A 22,085-nucleotide genomic window follows, 5' to 3' on the forward strand; every position below is an offset into this window, starting at 1 on the left:
ACTATTAGTGATCTTCGATTTTCATCGTGGCTTATGACTGCTAGTGTTTTGGTTTCTGTTTTGTATTTCTAGATGATCTCTAGTTCTTAGGTTTTGGTTCCTGTGCCCCTCATGTTTAGTGTAGGTTTAGTTCTGTCATGTTTATTTTCTTGTTCCCTAGTCAGTCGTGTTTCATCTTGCAGTTTGTTACTCCTGTCCCTGTGCTCCGTGTTCCCTTTGTTCAGGGTCTAGTCCGGATTGGATTTTTGCTTCTATTATCCTTTTTACTACAGTGCAATAAAGATGCCTCTTTTAGTTTATCATTCTGTCTCCGGGGCCTGCGTTTGGGTCCTACATCGTGCCTGCCACAGCACACCATGACAATAAAAAGGCTCGACAGGATCGCCCTGACGAGCACTGGCAAAGACTTTTGCTCCTTTTCACGAGAAGAAATGTGTTAAACTCGCCACTCTGAGTGTCTAATCATATGAGAGAGTTTTTCTGACAGGAGCTGAACAACAGAGTTTTGTAAGGCTCTGTCGAGTGTATTCCTGTCGTGCACTGAGGATTCTATTATTTTTGGATCCTGTCAATTCTGAATGTTCTGAACATGTATGTGAAACTCATTTTTAGCCACACGGCAGCACAGATAGGTACTTTTGCTGACAGATACTTTTGTTCTTCTTAGAAAAACTATTTTGCTCACCTTTTGTACCAAGACTCAGCTTCTTTATTCTCATTGGACGATCGGAGCAGACGGCCCAGGTTTACCATGGCTACGTAATGTGCCGGTTTGAGTCGCACAGCTTGCTGGTAGTGAGCAGCTGCCCGCTGTCCTTCTCCTGGGGGAAACGAAAGTGTAAGAATGAATGAAAAGAGGGAGGAAAGGAAAGAAGTGTTATGGGGAGGAGTGAATTAAAGAGCACGCTGGTGTGTCACTTCCTATCAGTGAAGAACATTGGCATTGTATTAATTTGCAACCCCATCAGCAGCCGCAAACTACCGTAAACAATTTCAGTTGCTGCAATGACATTTCTGCAAAATGGACTTTGATGTAGGGTGTCTTTTGAATTTAACCCTCTGTAGGTTGATAATTTTTTTATTTCCATCGAACAATCTCCAAAAGTTGATTCTGTTCATCTGGTCGTAGCGTTTTCAGTGGTACAGTACATTTGCATAATGACTGAAACTAGCACCTCCAAGCTCATTGTTCCTTTAGTGGGCTGGTTTCAGTCATTGTGCTGTACTGTTTATAAGATTGGGGAAAACTTCAGTCAGCTGAGACTGAAGAAGCCACTTGGATGAGTGATGAAACATTTCTCCCACTGAAAATGTCCAGATCAACAGAATCAACCTTTGGAGATTTACTTACCTGATTGAGAATGCATTGAGACGTCCATCAAACAATGTTTTTTGAGCAGTCTATAAGCATATACTTTGTGAAAAAGGGCAAAACAGTCAAAATATTGACCAGTACAAGTAGCTCTCTGTCCATGTTTTTCTTTCTCAGTCCCTCTTTTATTTCCATTCTGTTCTCTTTCTGTTAATACATATGCAAAATATGCGGTATAATATATGGTAATGCTCAGCCATTATGTTACCACATTGTCCCTAGCATTTGACAGACTCGGGTCTGTTTTTTAGCACAAACTTTTATTTTGGAGAGATAATCTCATACAATTCTTCCACTGAGTGGACCCGAGTGTCAAGGGGCTCGGTCCGTGACCCAGCATTTTTGAGTTTTTTTGTATTTTTATTGCTTATTATATATTGATATAATGTTAAGTTCTAATATCATAATTAGTTTGTCTTCATTGGGTTTTTGCCTAGTTTATGTTTCTTCTGTGTCTCCTTATTTACTAGTCTTCCTGTCCTCTGAGTGGTTTGTTTTACTTTAAGTTACAGTGGCTTGGAAAAGTATTCGGCCCCCTTGAACTTTTCCACATTTTGTCACATTACAGCCACAAACATGAATCAATTTTATTGGAATTCCAGGTGAAAGACCAACACAAAGTGGTGCACACGTGAGAAGTGGAACGAAAATCAGACATGATTCCAAACATTTTTTACAAATAAATAACTGCAAAGTGGGGTGTGTGTAATTATTCAGCCCCCTGAGTCGTAGAACCACCTTTTGCTGCAGTTACAGCTGCCAGTCTTTTAGGGTCTGTCTCTACCAGCTTTGCACATCTACAGACTGAAATCCTTGCCCATTCTTCTTTGCAAAACAGCTCCAGCTCAGTCAGATTAGTCGTTACCCTTGTATCTAAGTCCTCTGCGTCCCTCTGTTAAGTGTCAGGTCGTCTGCTCGCCTCATGTCTATGGATTTTTCATGTTTTGTCAAGTCTGCGTTTTTCATGCTTCTGTTCAGGTTCATGTCACAGTTTTCTTGTCTTGTTCTAGCTGTTCCCAGTTTAGGTTTATTATTCTTTGCCTCAGTTCGCCTTTGCCTTTGTTTTTGTTATCACCCTAAATAAACGGTTTGCCTTATGTTACACTTCATTTTTTGAGGTATGAACCCGCTTTTGGGTCCACACCTCAAACACCCCCAGGTGCTCCGCCGTGACATAGAGGTGCTTTATATATGTATTTTTCGTTTTTCTTCCACCAGTTTAATATTTGATTACCAAAGGGCCAAATACTTACATTCATTTTTTGAAATTGTTGCTAAATGTGAATTTCTCTGGGGTGTTAATCAGAAGCCCACTCAAATTTTGATACAGTATAGATTATTATATTAAGGCTCAGTTCTCTGGCTGCGGGTTCATTTTTTAAATTCTGAAAGGAAGAAAAATGAAGTCCTTTAAAACAGGCTTATATATGGTCAGTGTTTGAATCTTTTAGTTAAAGTAAGCCTGCGTTTGGAAAACTGGAAGGTTCAACTCACCCGTATCCACCAGAAACACGCCGTAGTTGTTATGCAGGTCGGAGCTGTCGGGACAGTTCTCTATACCTTTTAAATAAACTTCATTGGCTTCAGAAAAGCGTTTCTGTGGGAGAACAAAGAACAATCAGAAAGGATTAAAAAGAGTTACAACAGCCTTTCAGGCACAGTAATAGAATGTGATACATTACAATGTATGTACATTTTTGTTTGTGGTTTGAGTTACCTGTTCAGCATAGAGTGATGCCAAACTGGAGTAAGCATCAGCAAAATGTGGACCAAAGCGAATCGAGTCCTTGAGCAGAGCCTCAGCTTCTTTCTCCTTCCCCTGAGATCTGTAGACATCACTCAGCATTAGCATCATTATCATCATCATCAATTCCATTAACAGCATTTTTATCATTATATCCTCATTATCATAATAACAGCAATACTCTGTTATCGTCATTATATAGTGTTTTTCAACTCTGAGTGCTCAAAGTATTTTGTTTCTACAAGGAGGAGATAGCTCAGTAGGTAGAGTGTTTGCCCCATGAACCCACAGGGGTTCAAATGCACCGAATACTGCTCCCCCGGCGCTGTGTTGGCGGCTTCTTGAGGAGAGCCTTAATTTCAGGATTTATCCATGGCTGGAGGTCATCCTCCAAAGGGCTGCAAAGGTTGTCCCACACAGTAGAACGGAAACAGTCCCTCATAGCCTCTTCAGTCTCTGCCGACTATTTCCTAACTGTGCCTTTCACAACTGGTTCTCTGTGTACTAGAGGTTTATACACAGGCTGGAGATGAACCAGGTTGTGATCTGAGCCCCCCAGGGGAGCAAGAGGTGATGAGCTGTATACCTCCTTGGTGTTGGCATACAATAAGTCCAATGTTTTATTGTCTCTGGTGTGGCAGGTAACATACTGGGTGAAGGTGGGGAGAGTGGAGGACAGGGAGATGTGATTAAAGTCCCCAGAGATCAGGAAAAGGGCCTGAGGGTGCTGTGTTTGGAGTCTGCTGGTTACAGTGTGCAGGACCTCGCAGGCTGCTGCAGCGCTAGCAGAGGGCGGGACATACACAGCTATCACAATGACATGTGTAAACCTTCATGGTTTACACACAGATAGTACGGTCTCATGCTAACCGCTAGCAGCTCAATGTCCTTACAGCATAGCGTCTCTTTGATAGATAGATAGATAGATGCCCAGAGTTACACCATCTATCGTTCACAAACACAGCCAGACCCCCTCCTCTCTTCTTACCACTCTCCGTTGTTCTGTCGGCCCGGATCAGATGAAAACCATCCATGTTTACGTGTGAGTCCGGAGTTAGCGCAGTTAGCCACGACTCTGTGAAGCTGGATTTAAAAACAACCACTGATGTAGACTGCCTGATGTGAAGAGGAAGATCGTTCCAAAGCTTCGGGCCACCATAGAGAATGCTTGGTCTCCTCTAAGTTTCAGCCATGATTTAGGGACTGAAAGCAACACCTGCTCATGAACAAGGGGGGGCACAGGGCAAATATACCCTGCCAGACCAATTAAGGATTTAAAACCACTAAGAGGATTTTAAATTAGATTCTAAATTCAGTTCAAAGCCAGTGTAAAGAGGCTAGAACCAGAGTAATGTGCTCAAATTTTCTTTTACCCGTTGTGTCACAGATCACACCCAGTGGCAGGAGACACAATGAAAACAGCAATGGCCCAAGAATAGATCCCTGCGGTACGCCCCATAGCAGAGGGGCCACAGAGGATGAAGCCGAACCCAACTTAACAGAAAAGCTCCTGTTAGAGAGATATGATTTTATTCACCAAAGTGCCAAGATGGAAAATCCTACACAATGCTGTACTCGAGACCAGTGTTGGTCAAGTTACTTGTTAACTAATTACTGATTACTTCCCCAAAAAAGTAATCCCGTTACTTTACTGATTACTTATTTTCAAAAGTAATTAACTACTTAGTTACTTAGTTACTTTTTAAAAACACGATTTACAACCTGAAGAGGTGATAAAGCGATAGATCTTTCAGCCCAATTCTATTTTTTCTGCATAATCCATCATACAAAATGTAATCAAATGGAAAAGTCTCTTTTTTTAAATCTTGTTTTATCAGTTTTAATCTTTTAACTTTATGCATCAAGCAAAAATTTAATTATATGCACCATTCTCTGACTGGAAGAAATTTGTTTAACATTTAAACCTATTTTCTGCACATTCCAGCACATAAAATAATTTTTTTTGTGTTTACACTCAGTCTTTCAAATAGATGCAAGTAAAACGCAGCAGAAAATAAATAAAGTCAAAGACTCAGCGGTCCTGTTGCTCTATTTTAACCTGTAAAGCAGGACTGGGGGTAGGCGGAGGTTTACCCTGGTGCAGGTGTGCCGCGGTCAGTGGAAGAATCCGCGAGTTTCTCTGTGAATTTCCCATTACGTCGTTGCGCACTCTGTGCTTGCTTGGAAGTTTAGGGTTTTTTTGGCTGTAAAAAGTTTTCTTCCCACGCACAGCGGACGCTAATGTTTTTGTCACTTTTTATGGGATCAAACTCAAAGTAAGGTCAGTACTTCCACGCTTTCAACGCTGCACGCTCATACTCTCTCCCACAATTGATATATGATCCATTGTTGATATGCACACAGCTGTTGTCACAAACAGCGCACTCGCTTACGTCACTGTCATGAGACATTCTTGCAAAAAAAAAAAAATCATGGTTTTAGTAACGCAGTAACGCAGCGTTCCTACGGGAAAGTAACGGTAATCTAATTAAAAGTAATCAGATTACAGTAACGCGTTACTGCCCATCTCTGGTCGAGACATCAGCAGGTCATGATGCACAGTGTTGAATGCAGCAGTCATATCCAATAAAACAAGCACTACATGCTTACGACAGTCCATCGCTAACAGAATCTCATTCAGGTCTTATCTTGGTGCTAACCAACTCTTCATACAGTGGATCCAAAATCTACTCAAAGCGTTTCACTTGTTCCACATTTTGTCATGTTGCAGCCTTATTCTGAAATTAAATTCTTGTAAATTTATTAAGAATAAAAAACTAAAAAAATACCACATACAGCCTTTGCCATGAAACTCAAGACTGAGTTCAGTTTTAAAACTAAACTCAACTGAACTCAACTTTTCAGAGCTGAGGGAAAACAGAAGCTTTAAGCAGGAATTGAATGTTGCTGATGGAACAATAAGGCATAGTAAATAAATTCAAAAAAGTTCCCAAAAGTTCAACGTTCAAACCAAAATTAGAAAGTAGTGATGAGTGGTGGTCACGTTTCAACCTTGTTGTTTGTGTATCTCTTACTTAAAGAGGTTTCCCAGGTTAAACAGAGCTCGGTTGTGCTGAGGGTTGGTTTCCAGTGCTTTCCTGTAGTACATCTCTGCCTCCTCTGGGCTGCGAGTCAAAGTGCCAAGATTATTCATGGCGCTGGCATGACGGGGGTATAACCTGAGAGCAGAGGAGGATGCTATTGATCAAGAACATTTTGTATAATCAGCATTGGAGAATGCTGGACAGCACACTCCAATTAACTGATAATAGTCTTATGTGTCAACAACACTTGCCCTACCTGAAACTTTGCGCATATGTGAATCTTATGACACGCTCTGAAGCCATGTTTCATCCCCTCATGAAGCTTTTTATGAGGAGGCAAATTTTTAACACGTCAGTGGTGGCTTCAGAGCAAGTTAAACACGTATATATCTCTGACTGCCATCTACATACTCGTTCAAGTAAAGGACGCAACTTTCATACAAATGAAGTTATTGATATGTCAATGTTACTCACCGGATTATAAGGCACACTGTCAATTTTTGAGAAAATTAAAGGATTTTAAGTGCACCGTATAGTGCGGAAAATACAGTAAGTAAAATTGAACTGAATTTACTAAGAATTACATTATTGGGAGCCCCCAGCAGCCTAAGCCTAAAGCAGCATATAGTTAGGACCAGCCCTAACTATATGCTTTGTCAAAAAGAAAAGTTTTAAGTTTGATGGTGAAAATACAGGGAGTGCAGAATTATTAGGCAAATGAGTATTTTGTCCACATCATCCTCTTCATGCATGTTGTCTTACTCCAAGCTGTATAGGCTCGAAAGCCTACTACCAATTAAGCATATTAGGTGATGTGCATATCTGTAATGAGAAGGGGTGTGGTCTAATGACATCAACACCCTATATCAGGTGTGCATAATTATTAGGCAACTTCTTTTCCTTTGGCAAAATGGGTCAAAAGAAGGACTTGACAGGCTCAGAAAAGTCAAAAATAGTGAGATATCTTGCAGAGGGATGCAGCAGTCTCAAAATTGCAAAGCTTCTGAAGCGTGATCATCGAACAATCAAGCGTTTCATTCAAAATAGTCAACAGGGTCGCAAGAAGCGTGTGGAAAAACCAAGGAGCAAAATAACTGCCCATGAACTGAGAAAAGTCAAGCGTGCAGCTGCCAAGATGCCACTTGCCACCAGTTTGGCCATATTTCAGAGCTGCAACATCACTGGAGTGCCCAAAAGCACAAGGTGTGCAATACTCAGAGACATGGCCAAGGTAAGAAAGGCTGAAAGACGACCACCACTGAACAAGACACACAAGCTGAAACGTCAAGACTGGGCCAAGAAATATCTCAAGACTGGTTTTTCTAAGGTTTTATGGACTGATGAAATGAGAGTGAGTCTTGATGGGCCAGATGGATGGGCCCGTGGCTGGATTGGTAAAGGGCAGAGAGCTCCAGTCCGACTCAGACGCCAGCAAGGTGGAGGTGGAATACTGGTTTGGGCTGGTATCATCAAAGATGAGCTTGTGGGGCCTTTTCGGGTCGATAATGGAGTCAAGCTCAACTCCCAGTCCTACTGCCAGTTTCTGGAAGACACCTTCTTCAAGCAGTGGTACAGGAAGAAGTCTGCATCCTTCAAGAAAAACATGATTTTCATGCAGGACAATGCTCCATCACACGCGTCCAAGTACTCCACAGCGTGGCTGCAAGAAAGGGTATAAAAGAAGAAAAACTAATGACATGGCCTCCTTGTTCACCTGATCTGAACCCCATTGAGAACCTGTGGTCCATCATCAAATGTGAGATTTACAAGGAGGGAAAACAGTACACCTCTCTGAACAGTGTCTGGGAGGCTGTGGTTGCTGCTGCACGCAATGTTGATGGTGAACAGATCAAAACACTGACAGAATCCATGGATGGCAGGCTTTTGAGTGTCCTTGCAAAGAAAGGTGGCTATATTGGTCGCTGATTTGTTTTTGAATGTCAGAAATGTATATTTGTGAATGTGGAGATGTTATATTGGTTTCACTGGTAAAAATAAATAATTGAAATGGGTATATATTTGTTTTTTGTTAAGTTGCCTAATAATTATGCACAGTAATAGTCACCTGCACACGCAGATATCCCCCTAAAATAGCTAAAACTAAAAACAAACTGCAAACTACTTCCAAAAACATTCAGCTTTGATATTAATGAGTTTTTTTGGGTTCATTGAGAACATGGTTGTTGTTCAATAATAACATTATTCCTCAAAAATACAACTTGCCTAATAATTCTGCACTCTCTGTAGAGACTGTGTCTGGCTCCCAAATCATGGACTGGGAGCTGGATCCATAGGAGAGGGACCTGACAGCTGAAGGCTCTGCCTCCCATTGTACTTTTAAATACCCTATAACCCACAAGTAAACAACCCAGCTAAGAGCAACGCGGTCTGTTGGGGTGTCACAGTACGATGAGGTCTTTAAGATAAGATGGTGCCCGATTATTCAGAATCAGAATACTTTATTGACAAAGTATTTGCTTCATATCTTTACATGTATACATTTATGAAATGTATACATGTAAAGTCATAAATTTATACATAAAATGTTGAGGCTAAATCAGATGTGTTTTGACCATGGACGACACAAAATATGGGGGAAGCTTCTTGGTTTAGAAAGTGAAGCCAGCAGAGTGGAAAGCTGTCCACATTAGTATCACTTTATCCAGCATGGGTTGTGTGTTTTTTACTGTACTTATGTATTCCTCTAATGTCCATTGCTCGCTTCCATAGAAGCAAAAGTATGTTTTGTGCAAAAAAAACAACAAAAAAAAACCTGAGGGCAGTGGTGTAGTGGTGAATTGCCTCCTGGTGCCGACCGGCGTCTTTCAGGAAGTTGGCATAGTTGTAGTGGACTTTGGCATTGTGAGGCAGCGTCTGGATACCAGAACTACAATAAGGAAAAAGAGCATGTGGGAAAAAAACACTTTTTGAGGAAAGTTCTCTGCAAACTGAGCAAATGTGCAAATTTGGTTTGATGAGTGTGACAGTACTAGTCTGTGGTAACTGAGCAGTGGCTAAATTCTAGGAGCTCACTGGTCCTATAATTTAATAAACGTCATAAATAAATAACTCTGAGATACTGATATCTTTGGCATATGCATTGTGACTGGATACAACATTAGAGCCACCTGCCTAGTCCTGTGTATGTAACCTTCATTCCTGGTGCAGGACACCAGGCTGATGTGTCCTTGATCCAACACAGTTGATTCAAACGGAAAAATGACCTCAACATGGCTGTATCCCAATTCAGGGTCTGCAGCCTTAAAGACCGCATTTCACGTCACAGCGACGCGACGAAGGCTGTCCCAATTCAAAGGCTGCACGAAATGCAGCCCTCAAATGCGTCCTTCGTTTCCCCGGATTTGAAGGATGGGTCCGTGTATCCTCCATGGCCCAACATATCCCAGACTTCATAGCGCGGCGGTGGGTGTGGATAATTTTGCCGGAAAAAAACGGCGGACGGCTGAAGCGGGGCGGAAGAAGAGTAAACTTTCAAAAGTAAGTACTGAATATGATGTCACTTATTTATGTGCGAATGTTTAATAATGAAGAACATTAAACATGACTGTTGGCCACATGTCGGCAAAGTTATGTGACATTAGCGATGTTTGTACTAACTTGGTTTTAAAGCCTTTACTTTAAAATATACGCCGTTCAATAGTCGACCTTAATCTTACAGAGAATGTGATGATTTTATGGATAATTAAAGTCAGTCATATATCCACAAACACAACAAGCTGAAAGTCAGTGATGCTGCTCGGTTTGCAGTCCTGAATATCACGGCACAAGCAGGATTCACTGCACTGTTAATGTTAGCTGTGTTATATTGCTGCCTCTGTTCGGTGGTGTCGAGCCAAACGGACTTTAACGTGTGTTTGAACGAGCTGACGGTTCACTCGTTAAGCTGAAAGAAAGATGCTTTAATCACAGCAGTCACACATGTGTCCACTGCACCATCTGGAACTCTTCTTGTTTACACTCGTAATAACACAAACACTAAATCCTGCTTCTCTGTGCTGTTGTGTAGCAGTGTGTACACCTGAGACTGTCACCTGTCTGTCTGTCCTGCACTCTCTCTCTGTTTCTTTCTCTCTGATTGTGGAATAAAAGTATGAACATGTGTTTATAAGTTACACTTGTGTCTGAATCCTGCAGCTTATCACACATTTGATTTCCATGTGTGACGACTGCAAGTGTCCAGAGTGAGGACAGACTGAGGGACCCACTGCTGCACATCATCTGTGAGGCTTTGCAGCCCTGATGATCCACCAGGACAAACTCAGCAGTGTGTGAGGAAGAGGAGGAGGAAGAGCCAGCAGCAGCTGACAGATGGAGAGAATAGACAGACTGTTCCCTGTTTGTGAAGCACTGCTAGGAAAGTTTAAAATAACTAACTGTCTGTTCTGAATCAGTCTTATTAGGTAATGTTCAAATAATGTTATCATCCCAGTGTTTTCAGTGTGGGAGAAAGTACTCAGGGCCTTCAAGTTACAAACTATGAAAGGCAGCAACAAGTTTATATGTAAGCACTGAGCCAAATTTAGTAATGCCAACATATCTTTGAGTGAAGATTTAAGGTGATAGGAAATTTAAATAACTTGAATATTTGCTGCAGCTCAGTATTTGACACAGAGTTCAAGTTCACTGCTGTAATAAATCATAATGATTAATATAATAACTTTAATATTGGCCATATTATATTTACATTACCACAGTGAGATAACTTTAATCTCATGAACAACATGAGCTAATTGTTATTTACTAGCTAATCTTAAATGACTGTTCAGCACAGAAATGAAGGCCAACAATCATGTTTTACAGTCCTGTGGTCTCAGCCTCAACTAATCACACAAAGCTCATGTAGAAGCAAACAAACAAATGAACAAATATTTTCTCCTTCATTTCTGTCAAACAAAGCTGTTTGAAACGTTTCCAGCTGTTAGTGTCATAGTTGCTAGGCAACCTGAGCAGTGCGGGGAAGGTTAGACCGTCCCATTTCACAAGCCTCGCACTTCCGACCTCAGCAGTCTTTGAGTGCGCGGCCCTTGTGGACCGTTAAGGCTGCAGACCCTGAATTGAGATACAGCCATGTCTTGAAGTTCTCCAGAGGCCTGGTAACGAACTAATCATGTGATTCACGTGTGGTGACCCAGGGTGATGTCCCCCCGACCCCTGCTCTAAAACATAAAGCAGATATTCAGCTTTTCACTCAAAATGTTAAACACAAACTAGTAATGGTTAGAATTTTCAACTACAACTACAGTGGGGCAAAAAAGTATTTAGTCAGCCACCGATTGTGCAAGTTCCCCCACCTAAAATGATGACAGAGGTCAGTAATTTGCACCAGAGGTACACTTCAACTGTGAGAGACAGAATGTGAAAAATAAATCCATGAATCCACATGGTAGGATTTGTAAAGAATTTATTGGTAAATCAGGGTGGAAAATAAGTATTTGGTCAATAACAAAAATACAACTCAATACTTTGTAACATAACCTTTGTTGGCAATAACAGAGGTCAAACGTTTACTATAGGTCTTTACCAGGTTTGCACACACAGTAGCTGGTATTTTGGCCCATTCCTCCATGCAGATCTTCTCGAGAGCAGTGATGTTTTGGGGCTGTCGCCGAGCAACACGGACTTTCAACTCCCGCCACAGATTTTCTATGGGGTTGAGGTCTGGAGACTGGCTAGGCCACTCCAGGACTTTCAAATGCTTCTTACGGAGCCACTCCTTTGTTGCCCGGGCGGTGTGTTTTGGATCATTGTCATGTTGGAAGACCCAGCCTCGTTTCATCTTCAAAGTTCTCACTGATGGAAGGAGGTTTTGGTTCAAAATCTCACCATACATGGCCCCATTCATTCTGTCCTTAACACGGATCAGTCGTCCTGTCCCCTTGGCAGAAAAACAGCCCCATAGCATGATGTTTCCACCCCCATGCTTCACAGTAGGTATGGTGTTCTTGGGATGCAACTCAGTATTCTTCTTCCTCCAAACACGACGAGTTGAGTCTACACCAAAAAGTTCTACTTTGGTTTCATCTGACCACATTACATTCTCCCAATCCTCTGCTGTATCATACATGTGCTCTCTGGCAAACTTAAGATAAGATAAGATAAAACTTTATTAATCCCTCGGGTGGGTTCCTCTGGGAAATTCGATTTCCAAAAAAGCACAGCACCGACAGAAGTTACAGTTACAGAATGTTATATATATATATATATATATATATATATATATATATATATATATATATATATATATATATATATATATATATATATATACACACACACACACACATACACACATATATAAATACAGAGACAAATATAAATAAAATATACAAAGGGGATCAATAGAATAAATAGGAATAAAAAATAAAAATACAAGTGATGTCACGGACCCGGTGCCGGGGACTCGGGGTTCGTGAACAGTGTGGACCTTTATTGTTATTAGTGTATTGGATGTATGTTTGCTGCACTGTGCTCTTGTGTTCCATGCTGGTGTGTGTGTGTGTGTGAGGCTGGAGGATGAAGGACAGCCACCTGCAGGCCTGATGGGTGTGGCCCTGCCAGCTGCTGGTCACGCCTAGCTTACCACACACCTGCTTCTGATCAGGATCGTCGGGGGAGCTACTTAACAGAGCGATGGAGCTTCCTCCGGCGCAGGATCGTTGAGTTAGACTCCATGAGGACAGCGGAACACAGGACTGCAAGACACACGGGGTGTGTGAAGGCACAGGGGCAGAGAGCACGGGATACCAGCACTTGGGAGAAGACACGTCACGGGAGTCGAGGGAGCACTTTTGGAGATTTAATGTGTGGTGTACAATTACCTCACTGTAAATAAACCCACTGTTCATTCCATTAAGTCTGCGTTTTGGGTCCCTTCTCCTACATCCCCCACGGTCTGCCCTCCAGACCGTGACAAGTGAATTGCACATTTCAAGTATTGAGTCTATTGCACTGTTGACTATTTACAAAAGTATTGCACAAAAGGTATTGTACAGTGAGGTGAAGAGGCAATACAGCTTAGTTGTTCCCCCCTCCTTTGTCCTCCTGTCTCCCCTCCCTCTCCCCTCCAGAGAGGAGTTAAACAGTTTGATGGCGTGTGGGACAAAGGAGTTTTTAAGTCTGTTAGTTCTTGTCTTGGGGAGAAGCAACCTGTCACTGAACAGACTCTTCTGGTTGTTTATGGCCGTGTGCAGAGGATGCCCAGCATTGTTCATAATGTCCAGCAGTTTCTTTAATGTCCTTTTCTCTGCCACTGTCACCAGAGTGTCCAGCTTCATGCCGACCACAGAGCTAGCCTTCCTGATCAGTTTCTCCAGCCTGGATGAGTCCTTCTTTGCTGTGCTGCTCCCCCAGCACACCACAGCATAGAAAAGTACTCCAGCAACCACCGACTGGTAAAACATCCTCAGGAGCTTCCTGCAGATGTTAAAAGACCCCTATCCCCAAGCCATCCGTGCCCTAAACACACACACCCGCCCTCTCACATCATCTATAATTGACTGAGACAGGACTCTTCCAGACACTAAACCAAGGCACAATGTACATTCCAATTCCTTTAATTTTAAATATGTTTATATTGTCTATCCTGTAAAATAGTCAGATATCTATTCATACTAATGTACAGAATTCACCTGCTTGCTGCTACTACTGCACATTCACCCAGTGTATATACTAATACAATTTTTGCACATGTCGAGGAGCGTGTCAGGCTACATTTCACTGTGTGTTATACTTGTATAACTATGCATGTGACAAATAATAAAGAACCTTGAACCTTGAACCTTGAAGACCTCAGCCTCCTGAGGAAGTACAGTCGGCTTTGGGCTTTTTTATACAGGTGCTCTGTGTTGCATGACCAGTCCAGTTTATTGTCCACCCACAGCCCGAGGTACTTGTACTTGTTGACCACCTCCACCTCCTCCCCCTCTATCTGAACCGGCAGTGGACCTTCTCTGGACCTCCCGAAGTCCACAACCAGTTCCTTAGTCTTTGAGGTGTTGAGTTGCAGGTGGTTTGTGTGACTCCATGCGACAAAGTTCCTCACCAGACTTCTGTACTCCTCTTCCTGATCATCCCAGATACACCCCATGATGGCCGTGTCATCTGCAAACTTCTGAATATGGCATAATTCAGAGTTGTAGCAGAAGTCAGAGGTGTACAGGGTGAAGAGAAGAGGGGACAGCACAGTTCCCTGTGGTGCTCCTGTGCTGCTGACCACAGTGTCAGACGTGATGTCCTTCAGCCTGACGTACTGTGGTCTGTCGGTGAGGTAGTCGGAGATCCAAGCCACCAGGCAGGGGTCCACCTCCATCCTGTTCAGTTTTTCCTGAAGCATACAGGGCCGGATGGTATTAAAGGCACTGGAAAAGTCAAGAAACAGGATCCTGACCGTGCCTTTTCCCCCATCCAGGTGTGAGTGGGCTCTGTGTAGGAGGTACAGGATGGCATCCTCCACTCCGACACCCGCCTTGTATGCAAACTGTAGTGGGTCCTGGGCATGTTGTACCTGTGGTCGGAGGAGGTTGAGGAAGAGCCGCTCTAGAGTCTTCATAAGATGTGACGTCAGTGCCACCGGTCGGAAGTCATTCAGCTCATTGGGCCGGTTCCTTTTGGGGACCGGGACGATGCAGGATGTCGGATTCAGACAGGCCCGTCTGAATCCGACATCCTGCATCGGACATGCACTGGCTTCAGCAGCGGAACACATCTGGCACTGCGGGATTTGATTCCCTGCCGTTGTAGTGTGTTACTGATGGTGACCTTTGTTACTTTGGTCCCAGCTCTCTGCAGGTCATTCACCAGGTCCCCCCGTGTGGTTCTGGGATCTTTGCTCACCGTTCTCATGATCATTTTGACCCCACGGGATGAGATCTTGCGTGGAGCCCCAGATCGTGGGAGATTATCAGTGGTCTTGTATGTCTTCCATTTTCTGATGATTGCTCCCACAGTTGATTTGTTCACACCAAGCTGCTTGCCTATTGTAGATTCACTCTTCCCAGTCTGGTGCAGGTCTACAATACTTTTCCTGGTGTCCTTCGAAAGCTCTTTGGTCTTGGTCATGGCGGAGTTTGGAGTCTGACTGTTTGAGGCTGTGGACAGGTGTCTTTTATACAGATGATGAGTTCAAACAGGTGCCATTCATACAGGTAACGAGTGGGGGACAGAAAAGCTTCTTACAGAAGACGTTACAGGTCTGTGAGAGCCAGAGATTTTCCTTGTTTGAGGTGACCAAATACTTATTTTCCACCCTGATTTACGAATAAATTCTTTACAAATCCTACCATGTGGATTCATGGATTTTTTTTTCACATTCTGTCTCTCACAGTTGAAGTGTACCTCTGGTGCAAATTACTGACCTCTGTCATCATTTTAAGTGGGGGAACTTGCACAATCGGTGGCTGACTAAATACTTTTTTGCCCCACTGTATATGAGTAGTTTCACCTTGCAGCAGAGCTGGAGTCATAGAGTCTGTTTTCTTAGATTTCTTAGCATGTCATCCGTTATATTTTCAGATTGCACTCTTTTGATGGAGTAGATCTCTCTGCTGATCTAAAACTTCAGTGTGAGCTGATAACTGTGACTAAAGTACACAGGAACTCTTACAGGAACAGGGCCTCCCTGGAGAGCCACACATTGTTCTGATGGACAGTCTTCCATGAGAACAGCAGGACCAGTAGCAGCATGGACACACTGAGAACTGCGGTGCCCCAACGGCCAACCGACGAACACAGACGACCAAGTCCATGAGCCACCAGGATACAGTAACCCATGCTGCGAGAGGACAGACAGTGAAGGAGGAAGAAAGAGAAGAGGAAGGAAGCAGTGGGAGGTTTGTGAAGAACAGAAAAGTTACGTTGAAACCAAGCACACCATTGTTTTTCCTGTGACATTACCAATAAGTTTGATGTGTCACATGGCCCTCTTCCTATTGAAAAAAACAAAAGTTGTATCCAAGATGGCCGACTTCTAAATGGCCACCATGGTCACCACCCATCTTGAGGAGTTTGCCCCCTCACATATACTAATGTGCCACAAACAGGACTTTAATATCACCAACCATTCCCATGTTGTTACGGTGTATCCATATAAATGGCCCATCCTGTACATACTAGCTGTATACAGCCTAAACCCACAACCCTATATAAGGAAAAAAGTTTACCTTGAAGTAAACTGAAGAGACTTGTGATTATGTTGTAAGAGAGAAGCCTACACCACTAAGACAAGAAAGGAGAAAGTTTTGACTGAAGGAACTTAAATTATTGTCCATGGTCCAAGGATGAATCCAGAAAAGGGGGTTTATAAATAAATAAATTAAAGCAAAATAAAACGCGATGCTGAGGCTAAAACAAGCGGGTAGCTGAAAAGTAGTTTTTGGTTTGCTTGTTTTTTTCCAAATATAAGTTTAAAAAACCATTTGGACTCAAAGTCCTTCTGAAAAAAGTACTAACAGGCCAGAAGAAAAAGACGAATACAGGTGAAGGACAAAGAGCATGTCATGGCTGGAATTTCCATGAGGCTCCTGAACCTACCTGGGATCCGCCCCTGGACAGGGCCACCTCCTCCAGCTCCTGCACACCTGGAGCCAATTGCAGGCAATCAAGCCAGAGTGATTTAAGCCACATGCTGACATTCATTTAACGCCAGTTTGTCATCGACCCATTTCCTGGATTTGTCTTGGCTCGTGCTCTCCCTTCGGACTCAGGATACCATCATTCTGAAAATCACTCTATGCCTCACCTGCCTGCCCGCCATCACACTCCATCTGAAGACACCGGATCTCAGGTCAGCCTTTCCACGCCATTCAGCTCCCCTGGATTCTCGTCACCCCCCCTCTCAACACTCTGTCTCCCCTACTGCAATATGACTGTTTCCTGCCCAGCTCCAGTCTGCATCTTAGGCCCCGTTTCCTCGCCCTAGTTCTGCATTCCCCTAGCCACTTTTTCCAGGCCGCGCCAAGCTCTACGTTTTATTGCTTTTGTCCTTGCCACATTTACAGAGCTTAAGTCTAATAAAATATTGTTAAACCACCTGCTGTCTCGTCTCTGTTCTGGGTTTCTGCGCCTGAGTTCAGTTCAGTACAGACCACTCGGTCCCGTGACAGAGCACTTGGTTTGTCAGGTAAGATGAGAAATGCTAGAATATGTTTACATTAAGGCTAAAGCTTAAATCTGTGATTTATTATTTTTGTTTTCCTAACATACAAATTCTAATTGAGCTTTTTGTGGCTTATTTTTGAAAAGCTAAATAATGCTTAAGAGGTAATAATAATCATCATAATAACAATAATAATAGTTATTATTATTATTGAATATCACATTGTGTCAAAGGTAATTTATTAGACCAAGGCAAACCATCTCCACAAAAAGATATCATTGTTTTTTAAAGCAAACAAACATCAGATGTAGAGCTGTGCAATTAGTAATCAATTGCCAATAGTCTGACACGCACTCACCTCGGCATGTAGAGAACCCTTTCAGCCACGACAAATCCAACCCTAAAGAACAGGTTACTGGCAGGAATGAAGGGAAACACCAGAAACAACAATCCCACCAACACCTCCCTACTGTCTCGCCTCTGTGGAAAAAGAGAGAGAGATGAGCACAGTCACAGCAAACAAATCAAACCAAAAAGTTCCAAGTGAAGAAGCTTCAAACACCATGTGTGAGAAGTTTATTCATTTGGCAGAAAAACTATGTACATTACTCAATAACACATCAAATACACTTGAGAACAGACTATTTATTTATCAACACTGAAGACCGGCATAGAATCAAAGGGTGAAAGAAAGGAAGAGCAGACGTATCAGATCATAATCCACTGTTTCTGAGGAGGTGGAAGAGAAGAATATATCTGTAAGGCTGAGTTACTACAAAATGGGACCAAAAGTCAACAAACGTCTACCAAGACAAACACAATACACACAATTTAAAACTCATGAAACATATCACCTCCTGAAGATTAGCTCCATTGTCAGCATGTCAGTTATCCACAAATTTAAACTGGAGGAAAAAAAGATTTCCTTAGGACTTGCTGAGGAACATCACTGTTTACTTCAGTGTCAGTATAAATCCACTGATACCTATCCGTACATCTATAGAAGCTAAGTAACAGTTAAACTGTCAAACTTTTAATTGTGCAAATATATTGTTAGGCGGTAGGGCTGGGCCATATTATACCGTTCACGGTAATACCGGTATAATGTTAGGCAACGATAGGAAAATGAAATATCGCGATAGAATATGAGTGAAACGCGCATGCACAGTGCCTTTGTTTTCATACGCACATGGCCGATTGTTGAGTGAAACAGATGAACCAGAATTGGTTTGTACAAATGGTGCAACTTCAGTGATGTGGAACTGGTTTGGTGTTTGTCCGTCAAATACACGACAAAGCACATTTTTTTGCAGAACATGCAAGCGGCCGTCGTTATTGTCGGACTAAGATGCTCTTAAATCTGGGAGTAATCTGGGTCCTAAACTCCGTACTCCTCAGTTCAAACGAACACTGCAGCATCACTGAGAGTTAAAAACTGTCTAAATTCTTTCATCTTTAATAAAACAATCAGCATTGCTGCTTTACCAGGTGTAACTATGAAGTTTAACTTCCAGGCATCCATGAAAACAAAATTTATTACATTTAACGGAGTTAGAAGTTAGCAGGAAGCTAGCGGAAGTTAGCTCGCTAGTTTCGCTAGTTACCTAAACATGATATTGCATGTTTTGACTGAGAGATTTCTGAAAAAAATCAAACGTACAGCTCTGCTATCACTTCCAACATAAATGAAGACAGGAAACTAAACAGCAGTGACGTTTGTAGGGTTACTGAAGTTGGGCTAGCTGGTATATAATCATGTGCTACGTGATCGCTAGCGACACAGCTATGTTAGCATGACATAAACAGTGAAGCTGGAGGACGAACACTAACACTTTTCCACTTATAAAAGTTAACGTTAAGGTTCCTCATGGTTAGAGACAAATGCAATCGCATGGCAGGATGCTGTAAAAGGATTTTCCACGGTGTGGTGCACCAAGGTATTTTTTAAATGGACCCAAGAGCAGACACTGCAGGAGACAGAGTGAGCCTTTATTAGGGCTGAATGAAGGCAAAAAACAAAAACGCTAAGAAGAAAAACAGAAAAAGACAACTAAACTGAGTACAGGCTATGAACTACTATGAAACTGTGAAAAACTGAAAACTATGATGAGTATGGTGTGGAATAACAGAGGCCTTGACAGTGAGTGAATGGAAACACAAATAAAATGTCCATCAAAAGCACAGGAGCGCAGGGAACAGTTCATAACTCCTCAGGGGGCCGACCCGGAGGGTGACGGTCCAGAAATTCATAGTTCATTTGATCAGGGGGCCGGCCCGGAGGCCGACGGCACAGGAGTTCATGGTCAAACAGTTCCAGGGGCCGACCGTGCGGACGGCAGCGGCGTAGAAACAGTTCCGGCAGCCGACCTCGACGGCGATGACGTCCAGCTGGTGGCCCCGAGAGTGGCCGATGATTCCGAGGTGCAGAACGTGGCCTGGGCGGTGGCATAACAGCCACAGGACCAGGCGAAGCAGACGCAGAAGCCGGACCAGGCGACGCTGAAGCAGAGGCCGAGGCCGGACCAGACGAGGATGACGACTCGGATGAAGCTGGACCAGGCGACGGTGATGAAGCCGAAGCCGAAGCTGGACCAGGCGACTGCGTGGGCGGAGACACGGAGGCCGCAGCTGGCGTGGGTGAAGACACGGCTGCTGCAAACGTGGATGAGGCTGCTGGTGGAGCAGCTGGTGGCTGAACGGGCCCCTCGGACCCTCCAGCGGAGACAGGAGGCTGAACGGGCCCCTCGGACCCTCCAGCGGAGACAGGAGGCTGAACGGGCCCCTCGGACCCTCCAGCGGAGACAGGTGGCTGGACGGGCTCGCCAGAACCCCCAGCGGACGAGGAAGGTTGCTGGACGGCCTCCTCGGGCCCTCCAGCTGACGAGGCATGAGGCTGGTGCGGTTCTCCTGAACCCCCAGCTGACGTGGCATGAGGCTGGACGGGCTCCTCGGGCCCTCCAGCTGAAGCAGTGGCAGGACCAGTAGGTGCAGAGACTACTGGCTGAACAGAAGGCTGAGCGGGTGATGGAACAAATGACTGAGCTAAACACTGGGGAGCTGGCTGAGCTGCACAGTGGGCTAACGGCTGAGCTAACGGAAACACAGGAAAATGAACTATGGACTGGGCTGCTAACAGAGCTAATGACTGAGCTATAGACTGAAAAGCATGCAGTAGTGATGGTGGCGATGGTTGTGGACTGAACTCTCCTGAGCCTCTGGAACACAGGGAGGACTGCTGGGGGGGGGGGGGTTGCCTGAGCCTTCAGCAGAAACAAGAACAGGTGCAGGCACCTGCCGGACACTAGCCGCTCCCACCTGAGGAGTAGGTACGGGTGCGGAGACGGGCTGTATCCTGGCTGACCTCACCCTGGGGACCGGCATGGGTGCAGGGGTGGACTGGTTCACAGCCCCCCTCACCCTGGAAGCCGGGACAGGCACCGGCAACGGCTGGGCAACTGCCCTTCTCACCCGAGGAGCTGGTACGGGTGCAGAAACTGACAGAGCCTCAGCTGGCCTGGAAACCAGAGCAGGGACCAACTGGACCTCAGTCTCCCTCACCCGAGGAACTGGTACGGGTGAAGGGGCACGCTGGGCCCGAGCTGCCCCAGGAGCAGGAACACGAGCAGGCAAAGGAGCAGGCTCAGAAAAAACAGTCTTAGAATTGGCAGGCTTAGGGTTAATATGTACCGGGTCGACAAAAACAGACCTATCAAAAATGAACTTAGCATTTTTCCCACAATGTTTTTCAGTCTTTGTTTTAGCAGGTTTTGACGTCCTCGGGTTAACAGTCTTAGAGTGAGCTGACTTGGGGATGACTGAACCAGACTTGACAAAACCTGAACTGACAGAACCTGAACTGAATGTTTTAGACCTGGTGACATTGCTCAGTTTTTCCTTTAACAGCATTTACAGCCTTTGGCGAGTGCTTATTGTCTGTGATTTCTCCCTGTTCAAAGGGAGCAAAATGAAAAAACTTTTCCCAGTCTATGTCATCATCCAAAAGGGAGACTCCAACAGTGTCTGGGGTGAGTTTATTGTCCTTTTCAGTTATGGCTTCAGGTGGGATGTGTGAAAGGCAGTCATTATAACTCACCACCGGGAGTTGCTCAGCAAGTGAAAAGTGACGGCGGCGTGAGCGTCGCTTCCTCTGAGGAGAGAAAGCTGACGGGGCATACAGCTGAGCCTCTGACGTGCGGGACGGCAAGGCAGAGGCTGGAGCGTGAGCATCCGAAGAAAAACAGAGCACTCCCACCTCCCACCGGGGCAACAGGCGGAGGCTTTTGGCAACTTCGGGGACCTCCAAAAGCCAGCCGAGTTCCGCGGAATATGTGCTCAAAATCCGGAGCGCGCCACGGCTTCCAGCGGAGCTCCTCCTCCAGCTGGGCGAGGGCTGCCTCCTGGCGCTCATACAGCTCACTGTCTGCTGGGTCCATGTAATGGTCGTAGTCTTCTGTCATGTTTCGGCTGTGTACAGGCAGGAGAAGGACCCAAACGCAAAACTCACGACAACAAAATTAAACTCAAAAAGCTGCTTTATTGCAGAATGGCATGGAAAACTAAACTGGGACATGGATGACTAACACACAGGGAAACACAGCCATGAGGGAGACTACGACACTGACAAAGAGAAACACAGGGCTTAAATACACAGAGGGATAACGAGGGAATGAGACACAGAAGGAGAGCACAGCTGGGAGTAATCAGGCATGGACGAGACAAGGGAAGCAAAGCTAGAAACACTCACATGAGACATGGACCTTCAAAGTAAAACAGGAAACACACTGACTGAACTCTAAACATGCAAACTTAACA

The 22,085-nt window shown here is 44.1% G+C and overlaps 1 protein-coding gene across 2 annotated transcripts in view; it reads right to left on the reverse strand.

Annotated features, from left to right (window-relative positions):
- tmtc1 (transmembrane O-mannosyltransferase targeting cadherins 1) overlaps window positions 1-22,085 on the reverse strand; it is a 91,412-nt gene that overhangs the window by 19,335 nt on the left and 49,992 nt on the right. Inside the window, exons 8-14 of one of the 2 annotated variants that reach the window (XM_026146480.1) lie at window positions 17,632-17,753; window positions 15,783-15,950; window positions 8,934-9,047; window positions 6,152-6,295; window positions 3,090-3,198; window positions 2,867-2,969; window positions 686-821 (exon numbers count right to left, since the gene is read on the reverse strand). In XM_026146480.1, the coding sequence (XP_026002265.1) occupies window positions 686-821; window positions 2,867-2,969; window positions 3,090-3,198; window positions 6,152-6,295; window positions 8,934-9,047; window positions 15,783-15,950; window positions 17,632-17,753 (896 nt within the window). The remainder of the gene's footprint in view (window positions 1-685; window positions 822-2,866; window positions 2,970-3,089; window positions 3,199-6,151; window positions 6,296-8,933; window positions 9,048-15,782; window positions 15,951-17,631; window positions 17,754-22,085) is intronic. The other variant, XM_026146481.1, reaches the window with a different exon arrangement.

This window comes from Astatotilapia calliptera, chromosome 17, assembly GCF_900246225.1.
Source record: "Astatotilapia calliptera chromosome 17, fAstCal1.2, whole genome shotgun sequence".
In the NCBI taxonomy this organism is placed as follows: Eukaryota; Metazoa; Chordata; class Actinopteri; order Cichliformes; family Cichlidae; genus Astatotilapia; species Astatotilapia calliptera.